This window comes from Pan troglodytes, chromosome 19 (genome assembly GCF_028858775.2).
Source record: "Pan troglodytes isolate AG18354 chromosome 19, NHGRI_mPanTro3-v2.0_pri, whole genome shotgun sequence".
Taxonomy (NCBI): domain Eukaryota; kingdom Metazoa; phylum Chordata; class Mammalia; order Primates; family Hominidae; genus Pan; species Pan troglodytes.
The window spans coordinates 62,490,001-62,509,649 of NC_072417.2; the positions used below are offsets into that span (position 1 = coordinate 62,490,001).

Below are 19,649 nucleotides of genomic sequence, written 5' to 3' on the forward strand. Positions count from 1 at the left end.
TGCATTAATTATTTCATAAGGAGATGCAAAATGATCATTTCCTAATTCTATCATTTTGTGTACATTTATTAGCTGAAACACACACACAGATATATTCGTAACAAAATAAAGAAGAAATACAGCCAGGTGTGGTGGCTCACGCCTGTAATCCCAGCACTTTGGGATGCCGAGGTGGGCAGATCACCTGAGGTCAGGAGTTTGAGACCAGCCTGGCCAACACGGTGAAACCCCGTCTCTACTCAAAATACAAAAAAAATTAACCAGGCATGGTGGCACATGCCTGTAATCCCAGCTACTCAGGAGGCTAAGGCAGGAGAATCACTTGAGCTTGGGAGGCGGAGGTTGCAGTGAGCTGAGATCATGCCATTACACTCCAACCTGGGCGACAGATTGACGCTCCGTCTCAAAAAAAAAAAAAAAAAAAAAAAAAAAAAGGAAATACACCTACAGTCCTTGTTTCTCTAACTGGCCACGTAGTGGTAGCTGATAACTAGCTGCTGCTGCTTCTTTTTTTTTTTTTTTTCTTGAGATGGAGTCTCGCTCTGTCACTCAGGTTGGAGTGCAGTAGAGTGCAGGTGATCCACCCATCTCGGCCTCCCAAAGTGCTGGGATTACAGGCATGACCCACTGTGCACAGCCTTTTTTTTATATTTTTAGTAGAGACGGGGTTTCATCATGTTGGCCAGGCTGGTCTCCAACTCTTGACCTCAGGTGATCCTCCCGCCTCAGCCTCCTAAAATGCTGGGAATAAAGGTGTGAGCCACCGCACCTGGCCTAACTAGCTTCTTCTATTACCCATTTTGTCTTCCCATTGTCTTCAACAAGCCCCTCAACTGGTCCTGGTTATTTCCCTCGTAGGGAGACCCAAACCTTGTTCCTGAAGGGTCTAAGCCACTAGTAGTCCTATCTGAAGTGAGTGCTTCCGCTTGTAGTTTTCCACTGACCTTAGAATCTGTATTAGTCTGCTCAGGCTACCATAACAAAATGCCGTAGACTGCGTGGCTTAAACAACAGATATTTATTTTCTCACTGTTCTGGAGGCTCAAAGTCCAAGATCAAGATGTTATCAGGGTTGGTGTCTGCTGAGGCCTCTCTTGCCGGCTTTTACATGCCACCTTCTTGCAGTGTCCTCACATGGCCTTTCCTCTGTGCCGACAGGGAAAGAGAGAACTCTGGAGTCTCTCCCTCTTCTCCTAAGGATGCCAGCCCTGTAGGATTAGGATTCCACTCAAATGACCTCATTTAACCTTAACTACCTCCCTAAAGCTGTGTCTAGAAATACATTTACATTGGGTGTTAAAGCTTTATCATATGGATTTTGGAGAGAAACAATTTCATCCATAACAACCACAGAAGAAAATGGTAGAGAAACAATATACCTAGACCTAATTCTTGAAAATATATTTTTTTTGAGACGGAGTCTCTGTCTGTCGCCTAGGCTGGAGTGCAGTGGCATGATCTCAGCTCACTGCAAGCTCCGCCTCCTGGGTTCACGCCATTCTCCTGCCTCAGCCTCCCTAGTAGCTCGGACTACAGGCACCCGCTATCACGCCCGGCTAATTTTTTTTTTGTATTTTTAGTAGAGACGGGGTTTCACTGTCTTAGCCAGGATGGTCTCGATCTCCTGACCTCGTGATCCACCCACCTCGGCCTCTCAAAGTGCTGGGATTTCAGGCATGAGCCACAGCGCCCGGCCTACTTCTTGAAATTTTACTGACCGGGCGCGGTGGCTCACGCCTGTAATCCTAGCACTTTGGGAGGCCGAGACGGGTGGATCACGAGGTCAGGAGATCGAGACCATTCTGGCTAACACGGTGAAACCTCGTCTCTACTAAAAATACAAAAAAAAAAAAAAAATAGCCAGGCGTGGTGGCGGGTGCCTGTAGTCCCAGCTACTAGGGAGGCTGAGGCAGAAGAATGGCGTGAACCCGGGAGGCGGAGCTTGCAGTGAGCTAAGATCGCGCCACTGCACTCCACCCTGGGGGACAGAGCAACACTCCGTCTCAAAAAAAAAAAAAAAGAAATTTTACACTGGAACTCTACCTGTATGCCTTTTAGTTCATTTAAAAAAACATCATAAACAAATATAGCAAAATGTGTTAAGATTTGACTAATTTAATAGCAGTCACACAAGTGCCTTTAAAGTGTATTCCTGGATGGGTGTGGCGGCTCACGCCTGTAATCCCAGCACTTTGGAAGGCCAAGGTGGGTGGATCACCTGAGGTCAGGAGTTCGAGACCAGCCTGGTGAAAATGAGGAAACCCCTGTCTGTACTAAAAATACAAAAATTAGCTAGGCATGGTGGCCCACGCCTGTAATCCTGGGAGGCAGAAGTTGCAGTGAACCAAGATCACCCCATTGCACTCCAGCCTGGGCGACAAGAGCAACACTGTGTCTCAAAAAAAAAAAAAAAAATTAGCCAGAATGGTGGCGGGCGCCTGTAATCCCAGCTACTTGGGAAGCTGAGGCAGGAGAATCGCTTGAACCGGGGAGGCAGAGGTTGCAGTGAACTGAGATTGCACTGCTGCACTCCAGCCTGGGCAACAAGAGTGAAACTCCATTTCAAAATAATAATAATAAGGCCGGGCGTGGTGGCTCATGCCTGTAATCCCAGCTCTCATGGAGGCAGAGGTGGGAGGATAGCTTGAGCCCAGGAGTTCGAGACCTGCTTGGGCAATATAGCGAGACCCTGTTCTCCACAAAAAGGAAGAAAAAAAAGACAAAATAATAATAATAATAATAATAATAAATAAATAAATAAAAAAGAGCCGGGAGCGGTGGCTTCAGGCCTGTAATCCCAGCACTTTGGGAGGCTGCAGCAGGCGGATCACGAGGTCAGGAGTTCGAGAACAGCCTGACCAACATGGTGAAACCCCATCTCTACTAAAAATACAAAAATTAGCTGGGCATGGTGGCACACGCCTGTAGTCCCACCTACTTGGGAAGCTGAGGCAGGAGAATCACTTGAACGCAGGAGGCAGAGGTTGTGGTGAGCTGAGATCATCATGCCACTGCATTCCAGTCTGGGAAACAGAGCAAGACTCCATCTCAAAAAAAAAAAGATATTTTATAATTTTTTGTGGTAAATTATACTTAACATAAATTTTACCATTTTAACCATTTTAAAGTGTACAATTAAGGGTTTCTGGTATATTCTCACAGTGGTGCATCAATCATCACTATTTAATTCCAGAACATTTTAATCACCCCCCCCCCCAAAAGAAACCATTGGCACTCACTCTGTATTCCTCCTTCTCCCTTCCCCTAGTCTCTGGAAACCACTAATCTGTTTCTGTCCCAGTGGATTTGCTTATGCTGGATATTATGCTGGATATTGCATGTAAATGCAATCATATAATATGTGAACTTTCTATCTTTTTTTTTTTTTTTTTTTTTGACGGAGTCTTGCTCTGTTGCCCAGGCTGGAGTGCAATGGCACGATCTCGGCTCACTGCAACCTGTGCCTCTTGGGTTCAACGGCTCTGCTGCCTCAGCCTCCTGAGTAGCTGGGACTACAGGTGCCCACCACCACACCTGGCTAATTTTTGTATTTTTTGTAGAGACGGGATTTCGCCATGTTGCCCAGGCTGGTCTGGAACTTCTGGGCTCAAGGGATCTGCCCACCTTAGCCTTCCAAAGTGCTGGGACTACAGCCATGAGCTGCTGTGCTCAGCTTAGCCTCTTTTGTTTATACTGTTTTCATGGTTTCCATGACATAAAATATCAGTACTTCATTCCTCTTAGGACTAAGTAAGTTTCTATTTTATGGATATATGACATTTTGTTTATTCATTCACCAGTTGATGGACATTTGGGCTGCTTCCAACTTTTGGCTGTTGTGAATAACGCTGCTTCTGAATATTTATGATACTTCCTTTCAATTCTTTTTTTTTTCTTTTTTTTTTTTTGAGATGAGTCTTGCTCTGTCACCCAGGCTGGAATGCAGTGGCATGATCTCAGCTCACTGCAACCTCCACCTTCCAGGTTCAAGCGATTCTCCTCCCTCAGCCTCTCGAGTAGCTGGGATTATAGGCACCCGCCACCACACCTGACTAATTTTTGTATTTTTAGTAGAGATGGGGTTTCACTATGTTGGCCTGGCTGGTCTCAAACTCCTGACCTTATGATCCACCCGCCTCGGCCTCCCAAAGTGCTGCAATTACAGGCGTGAGCCATCGTGCCTGGTCCACACCTTCCTTTTAGAGATTATTTGTCATTAATATTTAATCCTGCAAACAGTTCCATGACTCTATACACCTTCTAAAAAATTAGAACATTAAAGGCAAAACTTAAGTCCCCTTTGATGACCAACCATCTCTGCCTGCTCCCTCCTCTCCACAGAAGAGACAATGGCAATGCAAATACATGAGGTATATTTCACTACGTTGATGTGCCGGCAGTTAAAGGTAAATTGATAGATTAAAGAAGCAAGTTGGTGTAACCAAGTCCAAACTTGTTCTGAGGCTGCAATGAGCTATGATTGTGCAGCAAGAGTGCTTGCCTCGGACAAAAGAGACCTTCTCTTAAAAAAAAAAAAAAAAAAAAAGGCCAGGTGGTGGTGAAACCCCATGTCTACTAAAAATAAAAAAATTAGCTGGGAGTGGTGGTGGGTGCCTGTAGTCGCAGCTACTCGGGAGGCTGAGGCAGGAGAATGGCGTGAACCCGGGAGGCGGAGGTTGCAGTGAGCCGAGATCACACCACTGCACTCCAGCCTGGGCGATAGAGCGAGTCTCTGTCTCAAAAAACAAAGAAACTGTACATATATATATATATATATTACTCTTATCTTACCTCTTTCCTGTCTGTCCTGAAGCTGGCCATAAATAAATTCTCTGAACAATCTTGTTCAATTACAGGTCATAAGACCCCCATTTCAGAAGGTGGAAGGAATACTGCACAGAGAAGCCAGGAAGAATCTAGACAGGCCTTGCTGGGCTTCCCCACTCAGCCTATTAGTACTAGATCATACCCTCTTCGTCCAATCACATTTCTACACAGTCGTCATGCTTCAATCACACCTATTTAATGAAGTCTCCATAAAAGACCCAAGAGGATGGGGTAGAGAGAGCTTCCTGAGAGCTGAACCCGTGGAGCATCCTGGAGGGCGGCACACCTCAGAAGGGCATGGAAGTTCCATGCCCTTCCCACCTCCTTGCCCCGTGCATCTCTTCATCTGTATCCTTGGTCGTATCCTTTATAAGGCCGGGCACGGTGGCTCACGCCTGCAATCCCAGCACTTTGGGAGGCCAAGACGGGTGGATCACGAGGTCAGGAGTTCGAGACCAGCCTGGCCAACGTAGTGAAACCCTGTCTCTACTAAAAATACAAAAATCAGCTGGGCGTGGTGGCGTGTTCTCCTGCTGAGGCAGGAGAATCACTTGAATCCGGGAGGCAGAGGTTGCAGTGAGCCAAGATTGCACCATTGCACTCCAGCCTGGGTGGCAGAGAGACTCCATCTCAAAAAAAAAAAAAATTCCTTTATAATAAACCAGTAAACATTTTTTCCTGAGTTCTGTCAGCCACTCTAGCAAATTCATTGAACATAAAGAGGGAATTGTAGGAACCCCAACTTACACCCAGTTAGTCATGAGTACAGGTAAAAACAACCTGAGGCTTGCAGTTGGCATCCAAAGTGAGGGGCAGTCTTGTGGGACTGAGCCTTCAACCTATGGGATCTGATGCTCTCTCCAGGTAGATAGTGTCAGAATCTAATTGGAAGACACCCAGCTGATGTCTGCTGCAGAACTGATTGCTTGGTGGTGCAGTAAAATCTCCACACATGTGGTCGCAGAAGTCTCCTGTGTTGATTGCTGTGGTGTGAGGGCAGAGGAAGAATTGGGTCTTTTTTTGTTTTTGTTTATTTTAGACAGACTCTTGCTGTGTTGCTCAGGCTGGAGTGCAGTGGCGTGATCTCGGCTCACTGCAACACTCCCAGGTTCAAGCAATTCTTGTGCCTCACTCAGCCTCCTGAGTAGCTGGGACTACAGGCACCCGCCACCACAACTGGCTAATTTTTTTTTTTTTTTTCGAGACGGAGTCTAGCTCTGTCACCCAGGCTAGAGTGCAGTGGTGCGATCTTGGCTCCCTGCAACCTCTGCCTCCCAGGTTCAAGTGATTCTCTTGCCTCAGCCTCCCAAGTAGTTGGGATTACAGGCGCCTGCCACCACATCCAGCTAATTTTTGTATTTTTAGTAGAGACGGGTTTCACTGTGTTGGCCAGGCTGGTCTCGAACTCCTGACCTCGTGATCCACCCACTTCAGCCTGCCAAAGTGCTGGGATTACAAGCATGAGCCACCGCGCCTGGCCAGAACTGGCTAATTTTTTGTATTTTAGTAGTAACGGGGTTTCACCATGTTGCCCAGGGTGGTCTTGAACTACTGAGCTCAGGCAATCCACCCTCCTGGGGCTCCCGATGTGCTAGGATTACAGGCATGAGCCACTGCACCCTGCCCGTTTTTTGTTTTTATTGAGACAGGGTGTCACTCTAATGTCGGGGCTGGAGTGCAGTGGTGCAATCATGGCTCACCACAGCCTTGACCTCCGGCCTCTGCTGATCCTCCTGCCTCAGCCTACCAAGTAGCTTGGACTAGAGGCACACACTACCATACTGGCTAATTTTTTTTTTTTTTATTTGTAGAGACGGGGTTTCACATGTTGCCCAGGCTGATCTTAAACTCCTGGGCTCAAGGGATACAGCCGCCTTAGCCTCCCAAAGTGCTGGGATTACAGGCGTGAGCCGCCAAGCCTAGCCATGGTTTGTTTTTTCTACACAATATGCTTAAACAGCAAATAGCATTTAGAATGCATTCAGAAAGGATATTAGCTGAATAATAATCTTCTCTATTGTTCATGTAAGAAAAGTGCTAACGTAGGCATGTAGAGGCTCAACAATGTCATCAAGTCCTGAAGTTCTTTCCAGGCCTCTCTTCTCCCTTCTGTAATGTTAGGCTTCAATGTCAAGCTGCTTCCTTCAGTAGCACTAGAAGCAGCAATGAGGGCTGCATGCTTCCCTGCTCACTTCCAGAAATCTCTTCCTCCATACCTTGCCCTATACATCTTTTCATCTATATCATTTGTAATACACTTTATGATAAACCAGTAAACGTTAAGTGTTTCCTTGAGCTGCCCAGCATTCTGAGCAAGAAACTGATTCCCACTAGCTGGCCCACTTAAATCACAGGCTTATGCCTGATCCAATAACCATAATCTGGAATAAAAGGTATTGATTAGTATAAGTCAATTGGGGCTCATTTCTGGACCTACAATGGAGTCAGTTTCCTTCTCAAATCCTCAAAACTCTAAGTGCTTTCAGAAGTGGGAATAAAGCTGGGCGCAGTGGCTCACGCCTGTAATCCAAGCACTTTGGGAGACCAAGGTGGGCGGATCACCTGAGGCCAGGAGTTCGAGACCAGCCTGAGCAATGTGATGAAACCCCGTCTCTACTAAAAATACAAAAATTAGCCGGGCGTGGTCACTTGCACCTGTAATCCCAGGTACTCGGGAGGCTGATACAGGAGAATCGGTTGAACCCTGAAGGAGGAGGTTGTGGTGAGCTGAGATTGCACCATTACACTCCAGCCTGGGCAACACAGCGAATCTTCATCTCAAAAAAAAAAAAAAAAAAAAAAAAAAAAAGTGAGATTTAAATAGGTCTTCATCAACCTAGGGATTTGGGGTTGTCAGCAACTGAAACTACTACAGAAACCGACTGCATAGACTGGAGAGACAGGTGGTCCCCTAAAGGAAAAATAGAGTGTTAGAAGAAAGGAGAAGAGTGCTGGACAGTACACACTTAATAAATATCCACTGGTTATTTCATAGAAGGCCCAAAAATGTATTTATTTAACCCAGTAATGAAATCTGAGGGTTAGGAAGAGCAGAAAAGAAGGGAGTGTGGCAGGAAGGAGGAAAAATGAAAGTGGGCCCAAACAACACGGCAGCTAACAGAGGTCTTGCAACGAAAGGTCTGTTGGTGGAAAAACTCCCAGGAATGTCAGAACTTTTAAGAACGACGTAGTAATGACACAAGAATAAACACACAGGCAAATGAGCAAACAACGGAATACAAAGTCTAGAAATAGACACAAGTAAATATGCTAACATTATATATCAAGGGCAACATTTAAATTCTGTTGGGGCAGTTTGTTTAACAAATGGTGTTGACATAACTGGCGCTCCATCGGGCAGAGAAGTTAGACCCCAGCTCATACATGCATAAGGATAAACTCCAGTTACATTAAAGATTTAATATTTTTTATAAAAAGAAGAAGGCCGGGCACGGTGGCTCACGCCTGTAATCCCAGCATTTTGGGAAGCCGAGGCGGGTGGATCACCTGAGGACAGGAGTTCGAGACCAGATTGGCCAACACAGCGAAAACCCGTCTCTAATAAAAATACAAAAATTAGCCAGGCGTGGTGGCGGGCGCTTGTAATCCCAGCTACTCGGGTGGCTGAGGCACGAGAATCGCTTGAACCCGGGAGGCAGAGGTTGCAGCAAGCCGAGATAGCACCATTATACTCCAGCCTGGGCGACAGAGAGAGACCTGTCTCAAAAAAGGAAGAAAAAAAAAAGAAAAGAAAAGAAAAGAAAAAGCAAGATAATTCACTGCGGGAATTTGGGGAAACTTTCCTAAGCTGGAAGCCAAGCGTGCGCCCTTCTCATTCCGCCTCTTCCCATGACTTACGTCACAGGACATCGAGCCAATGGGAACTAGGCATGGGCGACGAGCTTGTCCAATGGGGCCGGGGCGGGAGATTTGAAAAGTCCTTGGCCAGGGCGCGGCGTGGCAGATTCAGTTGTTTGCGGGCGGCCGGGAGAGTAGCAGTGCCTTGGACCCCAGGTGAGCTGGCCTCCTGTCGCAGGCCTTGCGCCGGGAGTGGGCAGATGATCAGGTAGATCAGAGGGTCTGTTGGGCTGGCCTGCGCGCACGCCGCAGGGCTGGAAGGAGGTAGGGACGATAGGAGGGCGGGGGCGGTGAGACCAGCGCCCAGATTGGGGCTAGTGTGCTGACCTGCTCCCTTTTACCAGCTCGGGCTAGCGCTTCCGGCTCGATCGGTCCAACCCCTCCCTCTCTCTCTCTTTTTCTCTGCTTCTCACGGCTGTTTCCCTTCTCCGCCCAGCTCTCCTCCCCCTTTCCCTCTAAGGATGGCCCAGAAGGAGAACGCCTACCCCTGGCCCTACGGCCGGCAGACGGTAAGGCCCTTCCCTCCGTCCCTGCGCCCCCATGACCCCGCATGGCGAGTTCCTGCTGGGAAACTTGAGATCCTGCAATGAGCAATCCTTTAAGCACTTTCTTCCCCGTTATGCTCCAAAGAACGGGTCCCAAGTTTGACGACAGAACCCGCTCTGGTCATTTGTAGCCACATCCTGTCAGGTGCTGCCAACGTGAATCTGACCAGCCAGTGACTCCCAGCCGGTGAGGACCTCTGCAGGGCTCGTCACATACAAATGATATCTGGGACTGAGCAGGCAGGGCGTGGCCTTCAGGCCATGATTCCCAACCCATATCCTGAAAAAAATAAACTAGACAGCAAATAGAAATAGACTATAGACAGAGCGAGACTCCGTCTCAAAAAAAAAAAAAAAAAAAAAAAAGAAATAGACTATAAAAGGATATAAAGTTACAGTTTAAAAGGCCCAAGGCAAGTCTAAATTACAATTTGGAATTCATGACTAAATTGAGGTAAGAATCTAAATGGATCTAAATTGACTTATTTCCCAATGGTCCAGACAGATTTCATTGACGGGCCTCCTCTCTGATTTGAAATGCCACTTTTATTATATATATAAATTCCCACATATATGTGGGTCTATTTCTGGACTGTATTTTATTCAACTTGCTTATTTGTAGATTGGTACCAATATCACTATTCGGGGCCTAGGGGCTTTCTTCTCTTGGCTGCAGAAGAAGGAAGGGGCCCTGCACAGGCTTTGCTCCCTGTTTTTGGGGCTCTTGCTTCCTGGAGAGTCTGTCTGTTCCCTTGTGCATCAGCTCCCTCCCTCATGGAGCACTGAGTGAGGCTGTCAGGAATGGAGTCTGAATGAGAAACCATTGTCACTTTTACCTTAGTCACTCCTAAAAGAAAGTGTACCTATTATTTTGAGAAGTTGAAAGTGAGGCCAGGTGGGTGGCCCACGCCTGTAATCCCAGCACTGGGAGGCTGAGGCAGGTGGATCACCTGAGGTCAGGAGTTCGAGACCAGCCTGGCCAACATGGTGAAACCCCGTCTCTACTAAAAATACAAAAATTAGCCAGGCATGTGCCTGTAATCCCACCTACTCAGGAGGCTGAGGCAGCAGAATTGCCTGAACCTGGGAGGTTGGAGGTTGCAGTGAGCCGAGATGGCACCATTGCACTCCAGCCTGGGTAATAGAGCGAGACTCCATCTCAAAAAAAAAAAAAAAAAAAAAAAAAAATGAAGAAGTTGAAAGTGAGAAGTGGTCCAGGGCCATCAGGGTAGCTCTTAGTGTCCTTAAAGCCTGTTCTTGCAAAAGTGTAAATCCTGGTTATTGCTATAACATTCAAGGCCTCAAGCATCTTATCTAAGCCTTAATAAACTAAGTTTTTTAGGAGACTTTGAGAATACCTCTGTGCTAAACCCCTTGAATTGTGGGTGTTCATTGACCCAGCTCTCTACTGTGGTGTAAGTGAGGGGCTGGATGAATGACTGTGTTGTTATGGACAGGACTTATACAGGTTGAACAGCTTCATGCCTGAAAAGTGTGGGCCAGGGCCAAAGAAGTGAAATGTTAGGTGTTGGTGTGAGTCCTTTGCCCCTTATCTTAGGCCTACTTAGGTTATTTATTTTTTATTTATTTATTTTTTTGAGATGGAGCCTCACTGTGTTGCCCAGGCTGGAGTGCAATGGTGCGATCTCAGCTCACTGCAACCTCTGCCGCCCAGGTTCAAGCGATTCTCCTGCCTCAGCCTCCCGAGTAGCTGGGATTACAGGCGCCTGCCACTACACCTGGCTAATTTTTTTTTTTTTTTTTTTTTTTTTTTTTTTTTTTTTTTTTTTGAGATGGAGTCTAGCTCTGTTGCCCAGGCTGGAGTGCAATGGCACGATCTCGGCTCACTGCAACCTGTGCCTCCCAGGTTCAAGCGATTCTCCTGCCTCAGCCTCCTGAGTAGCTGGGATTACAGGCGCGTGCCACCACGGCCAGCTAATTTTTGTATTTTTAGTAGAGATGGGGTTTCACTGTGTTGGCCAGGCTGGTCTCAAACTCCTGACCTTGTGATCCGCCTGCCTCGGCCTTCCAAAGTGCTGGGATTACAAGCATGAGCCACCATGCCCGGCCGCACCCAGCTAATTTTTTATATTTTTAGTAGAGATGGCGTTTCACCATGTTGGCCAGGCTGGTCTTGAACTCCTGACTGCAGGAGCCACTGCGCCCGGCCCTAGGTTGTTTATTAATAACCCATTTTAATATGGGACTATGAGCAGAGGCTGGGAAGCAAAACTGTCACATCAGTGTTTCTCTTTGAATTGGGGGTAGGTGGGTGGGTGGCTCTTTAGCAAGGGGCTGAAATACTGCTTGCAGCACATTCCACCCCGGTCATCAGACAAAGGCACCCTCAGAGCTACCCCCTGCTCCTTCTCAGGCTCCATCTGGCCTGAGCACCCTGCCCCAGCGAGTCCTCCGGAAAGAGCCTGTCACCCCATCTGCACTTGTCCTCATGAGCCGCTGCAATGTCCAGCCCACAGGTAACTGGGGCAAGGGGGAGAGGACTGAGCTGGGGAGATGACCGTCTGTGGGAGGGTTTAGGGATGAGAAGGTCATCCCTGTTCGCATTCAACCTACCTGTTCTCTCCTTAGCTGCCCCTGGCCAGAAGGTGATGGAGAATAGCAGTGGGACACCCAACATCTTAACGTAAGTGCCCCAAGCCTTGGGGTGGACGGGGGTGAGGGGACAATGAACAGGCAGGAAGTCGGGGAGATAAAACCTAAGCACGGGAGGAGTAGGGATGAAGAGAAGTGGGGCGGAGGACAGGATGGGATGAGGAAGCAGAGAGAAAGCAAACCTCTTAATAACCAAAACCGGTTCTGAGTTGCCTTCCTCCACTTTCTAAGCAGGCGGCACTTCACAATTGATGACTTTGAGATTGGGCGTCCTCTGGGCAAAGGCAAGTTTGGAAACGTGTACTTGGCTCGGGAGAAGAAAAGCCATTTCATCGTGGCGCTCAAGGTCCTCTTCAAGTCCCAGATAGAGAAGGAGGGCGTGGAGCATCAGCTGCGCAGAGAGATCGAAATCCAGGCCCACCTGCAGTATGGGTTGATGCCCCCTGAGCCGAAGCCCCTCTGCTCCCTCACCCCCAGCTCCTCATTCAGCCCCACTTCATCCAGATTGCTTTCTCTGTAGCTATGGCTAGTGAGCCCCATTTAGCTCTTAGTCCTGGCAAGCCTTGAATCCAGAAATCTGCCTCCAGTTTCCCCTTACCACTCCCAGCCCTGGTGTCCCCGGCCTGGGCCACGTCTGACCCCAGTTTGCTCCTATCATCTTTTCCAGCTCTTTTATGCCTTTGGCCTGAGGCCTCCTCTGTCTCTTCCCCCAGCCATCCCAACATCCTGCGTCTCTACAACTATTTTTATGACCGGAGGAGGATCTACTTGATTCTAGAGTATGCCCCCCGCGGGGAGCTCTACAAGGAGCTGCAGAAGAGCCGCACATTTGACGAGCAGCGAACAGCCACGGTCCGGGCGGGTGGGCACCTGGGGCGCCAGTAGGGGGCTCGAGGCTGAGGGTGTGCTGCTTGTAGCTGGAGGTCCATCCTTGTCTGATTGCCTGTCGTTGCCCCTCCCAGATCATGGAGGAGTTGGCAGATGCTCTAATGTACTGCCATGGGAAGAAGGTGATTCACAGAGACATAAAGCCAGAAAATCTGCTCTTAGGGCTCAAGGGAGAGCTGAAGATTGCTGACTTCGGCTGGTCTGTGCATGCTCCCTCCCTGAGGTATGGTGGCCTGGGAGGCCAGACCTGGGTGTGAGGCAGGGCCATTAAAACCTCTCCAGGGGCCGTGCACCGTGGCTCACACCTGTAATCCCAGCACTTTGGGAGGCCGAGGAGGGCGGATCACCTGAGGTCAGGAGTTCGAGACTAGATTTGCCAACATGATGAAAACTTGTCTCTACTAAATATACAAAAATTAGCCGGCCATGGTGGCGGACGCCAGTAATCCCAGCTACTGGGGAGGCTGAGGCAGGAGAATTGTTTGAACCTGGGAGGCGGAGGTTGCAGTGAGCCGAGATTATGCCATTGCACTCCAGCCTGGGTGACAGATCGAGACTCTGTCTCAAAAAAAAAAAAAAAAAAAAAAAAGGTTAGAGTGTGGTGCTAATAACCCCAAAGTCGCAGGTTTGATCCCCGTAGGGGCCAATGGTAAAACTTTGGCCAGGCGCGGTGGCTCACGCCTACCAGTCCCAGCACTTTGGGAGGCCAAGGCGGGTGGCACTTGAGGCCAGGAGTTCAAGACCAGCGGACCAGCCTGGCCAACATGATGAAACCCCATCTTTACTAAAAACACAAAATTTATTAAGCAGACATGGTGGTGCACACTTGTAATCCCAGCTGTTCAGGAGGCTGAGACATGAGAATCACTTGAACCCGGGAGGCAGAGGTTGCAGTGAGCCAAGATCGCCCCACTGCACTCCAGCCTGGACTCTGTCTCAAAAAAGCCCGGAGCAGTGGCCTTTTTTCCTCCCACATCACTTTTTAATGGTTTCATAGTATCACGTAGTAGCTGATTTATTTAACCAGAACATGCCTGATGGGCATTAGAGATGTCCCCAGTGAACTCCAAATGAACACTGCCCTCATATCAGGGTATCTTATTAAGATATATCCTTCAGTGTGGAGTTGCTGGGCTGTGTGCAGGCTCACCTCTGGGGCTTTGGGATATATCATCACCCCAACCCCACCCCCACTCCAGTGGCCCTACCTGGCTGGACCTCTCGCCTGGTACATCCCGTGGTCTTTTGGCTCCCTGCCGTCAGGCAGCAGGGAAAGGAGAGTTCCTATGTCACTGGGACCCCTGCCCACACCCCTTATCCCTCCCAGGAGGAAGACAATGTGTGGCACCCTGGACTACCTGCCCCCAGAGATGATTGAGGGGCGCACGCACAATGAGAAGGTGGATCTGTGGTGCATTGGAGTGCTTTGCTATGAGCTGCTGGTGGGGAACCCACCCTTTGAGAGTGCATCACACAATGAGACCTATCGCCGCATCGTCAAGGTGCGGCCTGGGCTTCGTGCCAGCTGCTGAGGCCAGGAGTTGGGGGGCTGGGGGTGGGCAAAGTGTATTTGCATGGCCCTAAGTAACTCCAAACAGAATGGGTAGTCAAGGAAGATGTAGCCAGGGTGAAACTAATGCAGCCCTTCCATCTCTTCACACCTGCAGGTGGACCTAAAGTTCCCCGCTTCTGTGCCCACGGGAGCCCAGGACCTCATCTCCAAACTGCTCAGGCATAACCCCTCGGAACGGCTGCCCCTGGCCCAGGTCTCAGCCCACCCTTGGGTCCGGGCCAACTCTCGGAGGGTGCTGCCTCCCTCTGCCCTTCAATCTGTCGCCTGATGGTCCCTGTCATTCACTCGGGTGTGTGTGTTTGTATGTCTGTGTATGTATAGGGGAAAGAAGGGATCCTGAACTGTTCCCTTATCTGTTTTCTACCTCCTCCTTTGTTTAATAAAGGCTGAAGCTTTTTGTACTGATGAGTGTAGATGTTTCTAGGTGGAGGCTTTGCTGTGGAGGAAGCTGTTCCCTAGAAGGAGAGCTGGCTCACCCTGAGGAGCCGGGATGAGCATTACTTTGCTATCCCTGGTAACACCCTACCCTCTCAGCTCTGACACCCACCTGGTCAGCTCCCAGCCACCCCAACCCCTACCCCCACTTCCACCTCTACCCTCACTGTCTATTCTTTCTGTTGCTCAGACTCCCACAGCCCAGGGGCACTGGGGGCCCTGGTTCCCCATTGCTACATTGGAACACCAGCCATCTCTGGCCACCTTCTTTCACCTCTCTCTTGGTTGTCCAACTTCTAGTTTTTCCTTTTCTGTTTCATTCTCTGCCCCTTTGCCAACGTAGGAGCAACTAAACAGTTCTGTACCCTAGAAGCTGTCTTTGATTATTTCACTGCTCTGGTCAGGATCTAGTACAGGAGCCAATAGAAGCAGCAGTGATTCTGTCTTGTTCCTGACATGAGGTTTCACTGTTATGCATGATGCTTGCTGTAGGTTTTTGATAGATACCCTTTATCAGGTTAAATAGGGCCTATTCTACTCATAGTTTACTCAGAGTCTTTTAAAAAAAAAAACCAAAAACAAAAAAACAGTTAAGTCTGGGCGCAGTGACTCATGCCTGTAATCCCTGCACTTTCAGAGGCCGAGGCAGGCAGATCACGAAGTCAAGAGATCGAGACCATCCTGGCCAACATGGTGAAACCCCATCTCTACTAAAAATACAAAAATTAGCTGAGCGTGGTGGCGTACACCTGTAGTCCCAGCTACTCAGGAAGCTGAGGCAGGAGAATCGGTTGAACCCGGGAGGTGGAGGCTGCAGCAAGACCAGATCGCACCAATGCACTCCAGCCTGGCTACACAGCAGGACGGAGTCTCACCCTGTCGTGCAGGCTGGAGTGCAGTGGCCCGATCTTGGCTCACCGCAACTTCCAACCTCCTTTCAGGTTCAAGCTATTCTCCTGCCTCAGCCAGCCAAGTAGCTGGGATTACAGGCGCACGCCACCAAGCCCGGCTCATTTTTTTGTAGTTTTAGTAGAGATGGGGTTTCACCATGTTGGCCAGGCTGCTCTCGGACTCCTCACCTCAGGTGATCCACCCTCCTCAGCCTCCCAAAGTGCTGGGATTACAGGCGTACCACGCCTGGACAAGTTTTTTTTTTTTTTTGAAACAGAGTCTTGCTCTGTCGCCCAGGCCGGAGTGCAGTGGTGTGATCTCAGCTCACTGCAGCCTCCGCCTCCCGGGCTCAAGTGATTCTCCTGCTTCAGCCTCCCGTGTAGTTGGTATTACAGACATGTGCCACCACTCCTGGCTAATTTTTGTATTTTTAGTGGAGACCGGGTCGGGGTTTCACCGTGTTGGCCAGGCTGGTCTCGAACTCCCGACCTCAAGCAATCTGCCCACCTCGGCCTCCCAAAGTGCTGGGATTACAGGCGTGAGCCACTGCGCCTGGCAGGATTGATTGATTTTTTTTTTTTTTTTTAATTCATTGCTTTACACCAAGCCTCTAGAACAGTACCTGGAATGTAGAGGACACTCAGTAACTACTGTAACAAATGAATAAATCTAACCAAAATTATGGTGGCAGTAGGGTGGAAAAGTGAATTCCTTGAATTTTATAGCAGGAAAAAAACAGGTCATGCCTAAAACTGAAAACTTAAGAAGCAGCAACGGAAGCATGTGATTTAAAAACGTATGGTAGGGGCTGGGCGTGGTGGCTCAGGCCTGTAATCCCAACACTTTGGGAAGCCAAGGCAGGTGGATCACCTGAGGTCAGGAGTTCGAGACCAGCCTGACCAACATGGTGAAACTCTGTCTCTACTAAAAAAATACAAAATTAGCCGGGTGTGGTGGTGCACGCCTGTAATCGCAGCTACTTGGGAGTCTGAGGCAGGAGAATTGCTTAAATCCAGAAGGCAGAGGTTGCAATGAGCTGAGATCACGCCATTGCACTCCAGCCTGGGCAACAAGAGCAAGACTCCATTTGAAGAAACAAAAAAGAAATCTGTACTTGTACACCTTGAGAACATAAAAATTAAAAAAATAAAAATAAAATATACATGACTGTTGTTTAACAACTTAAAAAAAATGTATGGTAGGCCAGGCTCAGTAGGCCATGCCTGTAATCCCAGCACTTTGGGAGGCCAAGGCGGGCGGATCACGAGGTCAAGAGATCAAGACCATCCTGGCCAACATGGTCAAACCCTGCTTCTACTAAAAATACAAAAATTAGCTGGGCATGGTGGTGTGTGCCTGTAGTCCCAGCTACTAGGGAGGCTGAGGCAGGAGAATCTCTTGAACCCGGGAGACAGAGGTTGCAGTGAGCCGAGATCAAGCCACTGCACTCCAGCCTGGCGACAAAGTGATACTCCGCCTCAAGAAAAAAAAAAGTATGGTAAATACCCAAAGCAAATCAAAATAAAACAGTGAAAAGACTTGGAACTGGCTATCTCTAGGGAGAAAGAAATGGGCGGGGTGCTTATTTATTTTTTATTTTTTGAGACGGAGTTTTGCTTTGTCACTCATGCTGGAGTGCAGTGGCACAATCTCAGCTCACTGCAACCTCCACCTCCCAGGATCAAGCGATTCTCCTGCCTCAGCCTCCCGAGTAGCTGGGATTACAGGCATGTGCCACCACGCCCAGATAATTTTTGTATTTTTAGTAGAGATGGGTTTCACCATGTTGGCCAGGCTGGTCTCAAACTCCTGACCTCCAGTGATCCACCCGTCTGGGTCTCCCAAAGTGCTGGGATTACAGGCATGAGCCACTTCACCCATCCTGTAATTTTCTCTCTTTTTTTTTTTTTGAGACAGAGTCTTCTGTCACCGAGGCTGGAGTGCAGTGGCACGATCGCGGCTTACTGCAAGCTCTGCCTCCTGGGTTCACGCCATTCTGCTGCCTCAGCCTCCCGAGTAGCTGGGACTACAGGCGCCCACCACCACGCCCAGCTAATTTTTTTTTTTTTTTTTTTTTTTTTTGCATTTTTTAGTAGAGACGGGGTTTTCACCATGTTAGCCAAGATGGTCCCGATCTCCTGACCTCGGGATCCGCCCGCCTCGGCCTCCCAAAGTGCTGGGATTACAGGCGTGAGCCACCGCGCCCGGCCTTTCAGCCTATAATTTTTAATAAGGATATCCCTAGGGTTTTTTTTAAAGCCCTTCTACTGGATGCACATGCAGATTATTTCCAATGCTTTGCACTGTGGCCAGTGTCTTTTGAGTGCCTCCTGTGCACCTTTGTGATGGTCTCTAGTTGTCCTCTAGGGGACATCTGAAGAAAGACATGGCAATGGAGAGTACCAGCATCTAGAGAAAGACGTGGTAATGCTGGGTACACGCAGGTAAACGGTCTATAGATATCACCAAAAATGCCCCTCTAAGTGGTGGACAGTTTACACTCCCACCGGCAATAATGAAGGACACCTATTTTCCCACAGCCTTAACGCTGACTCCTACTTCTATTGTTACCTGCGGGTAAGCCTGCAGCTATCCGGGAAACTCCGGAGTTGCAACTCTGCAGCAACCTCTCTCCTTTGTTTTCTCGAGGGCAAGAATTCAAACGAGATAAAGGCAAGGTTTTTGCTTTTTCTCAAGACGGAATCTTGCTCTGTTGCCCAGGCTGGAATGCAATGGCGCGATCTCGACTCACTGCAACCTCCGCCTCCTGGGTTCAAGCGATCCTCCTGCTTCAGCCTCCCGAGTAGCTGGGATTACAGGCACGCGCCACCACGCCCGGCTAATTTTTGTATTTTTAGTAGAGACGAAGTTTCACCATATTGCCCACGCTGGTCTCGAACTCCTGACCTCGTGATCCGCCCCTCCTCGGCCTCCCAAAGTGTTGGGATTACAGCCGTGAGCCACCGCACCCGGCCAAAGGCAAGGTTTAAGGCAGAAGGGAGAACTGATTTTAAGCAAAGTGAGAGTTTATTACAAGACAGTACACTTAGAAGAGGACAAGGCTGGAGACTTGAAAAATCAAGTGCCCCTTCCTTTTCTTTGTTTAGAGTTTTTTGTTTTTTGTTTTGAGACGGAGTCTCGCTCTGTCGCCCAGGCTGCAGTGCCGTGGCACAATCTCGGCTCACTGCAAGCTCCGCCTCCTGGGTTCAGGCTATTCTCCTGTCTCAGCCTCCCGAGTAGCTGGGACTACAGGCGCCCGCCACCACGCCCGGCTAATTTTTTGTATTTTTAGTAGAGATGGGGTTTCACTGTGTTAGCCAGGATGGTCTCGATCTCCTGATCTCGTGATCCTCCCGCCTCTGCCTCCCAAAGTGCTGGGATTACAGGCGTGAGCCACCGCGCCCGGCATGTTTAGAGTTTTTACACCCCCTACGTTTTCCCGCACTCTCTGTCTCCTTATGTTCTTCCCTTGAGCGGGCTGTGGCTTAATTGCCGCATGCGCAGTGGCCTGTCGGCGTTTGGGAGGGACCGCATGCGCAGTGTTCACCGAAGTCCAGCGCATGCTCATTAGGGGCAATTCGCCCTTTCTGGTCCAGAGCCCCCACAGGAAGGTTAGATACTGATCAAATTCAACCATTTTCTTTTTTCACTGCACATACTTAAAACCTTATAGGGGTGATGGCTTGCTAACTCCAGGTGTTTTCTCTGTTGCAAGACTCCTCTTACTCCCAGCACCAGCGATGGCCACTTATTATCTCAGACGGATGGTTGTATGCCTGCCGGTCCTTCACTCGATGAGAACCAGCTTGGGGGTTCTTCCCTTCTCCTGCTCATTATGTCAGAGGGACAGATTTCTAATCGCTTGACCATGGCTTGACAAATGCCCAGCATACCTGGAGGCCCTCTTTCCTGCCTTCATGTCTACCTACTCTAACATTACAAAGCATCCCCAATATATTGGCTTTTCTACTCCCGAAAACACCAAAGCTCCCCACAGCTCCCACACTAGTGATCCCCCC

The 19,649-nt window shown here is 49.0% G+C and overlaps 1 protein-coding gene across 19 annotated transcripts; it reads left to right on the top strand.

Annotated features, from left to right (window-relative positions):
- Positions 1-8,717: 8,717 nt before the first annotated feature.
- AURKB (aurora kinase B) lies at positions 8,718-14,705 on the top strand. 19 transcript variants are annotated; one of them, XM_016946767.4, is made up of 10 exons: positions 8,737-8,841; positions 9,122-9,194; positions 9,362-9,417; positions 11,544-11,707; positions 11,820-11,874; positions 12,078-12,269; positions 12,557-12,695; positions 12,806-12,954; positions 14,059-14,233; positions 14,399-14,705. In XM_016946767.4, the coding sequence occupies exons 2-10, from the start codon at positions 9,147-9,149 to the stop codon at positions 14,570-14,572; spliced, it is 1,152 nt and encodes a 383-aa protein (XP_016802256.1). In that variant the 5' UTR covers positions 8,737-8,841; positions 9,122-9,146; the 3' UTR covers positions 14,573-14,705. The 19 variants fall into 19 exon arrangements, with proteins under 19 accessions (XP_016802258.1, XP_016802256.1, XP_063655864.1 ...); XM_063799794.1 differs by having other exon boundaries at positions 11,605-11,707; XM_016946768.4 differs by having other exon boundaries at positions 8,745-8,841; positions 12,078-12,127; positions 12,511-12,695.
- Positions 14,706-19,649: the final 4,944 nt, after the last annotated feature.

Excerpts from the sequence above, each read along its gene's own strand:
- AURKB (XM_016946767.4), top strand. The coding sequence starts at position 9,147 with ATGGCCCAGAAGGAGAACGCCTACCCCTGGCCCTACGGCCGGCAGACG. Across the intron at positions 12,270-12,556 it reads GAAATCCAGGCCCACCTGCA|CCATCCCAACATCCTGCGTC; the intron begins GTATGGGTTGAT and ends CTCTTCCCCCAG. Across the intron at positions 12,696-12,805 it reads ACGAGCAGCGAACAGCCACG|ATCATGGAGGAGTTGGCAGA; the intron begins GTCCGGGCGGGT and ends TGCCCCTCCCAG.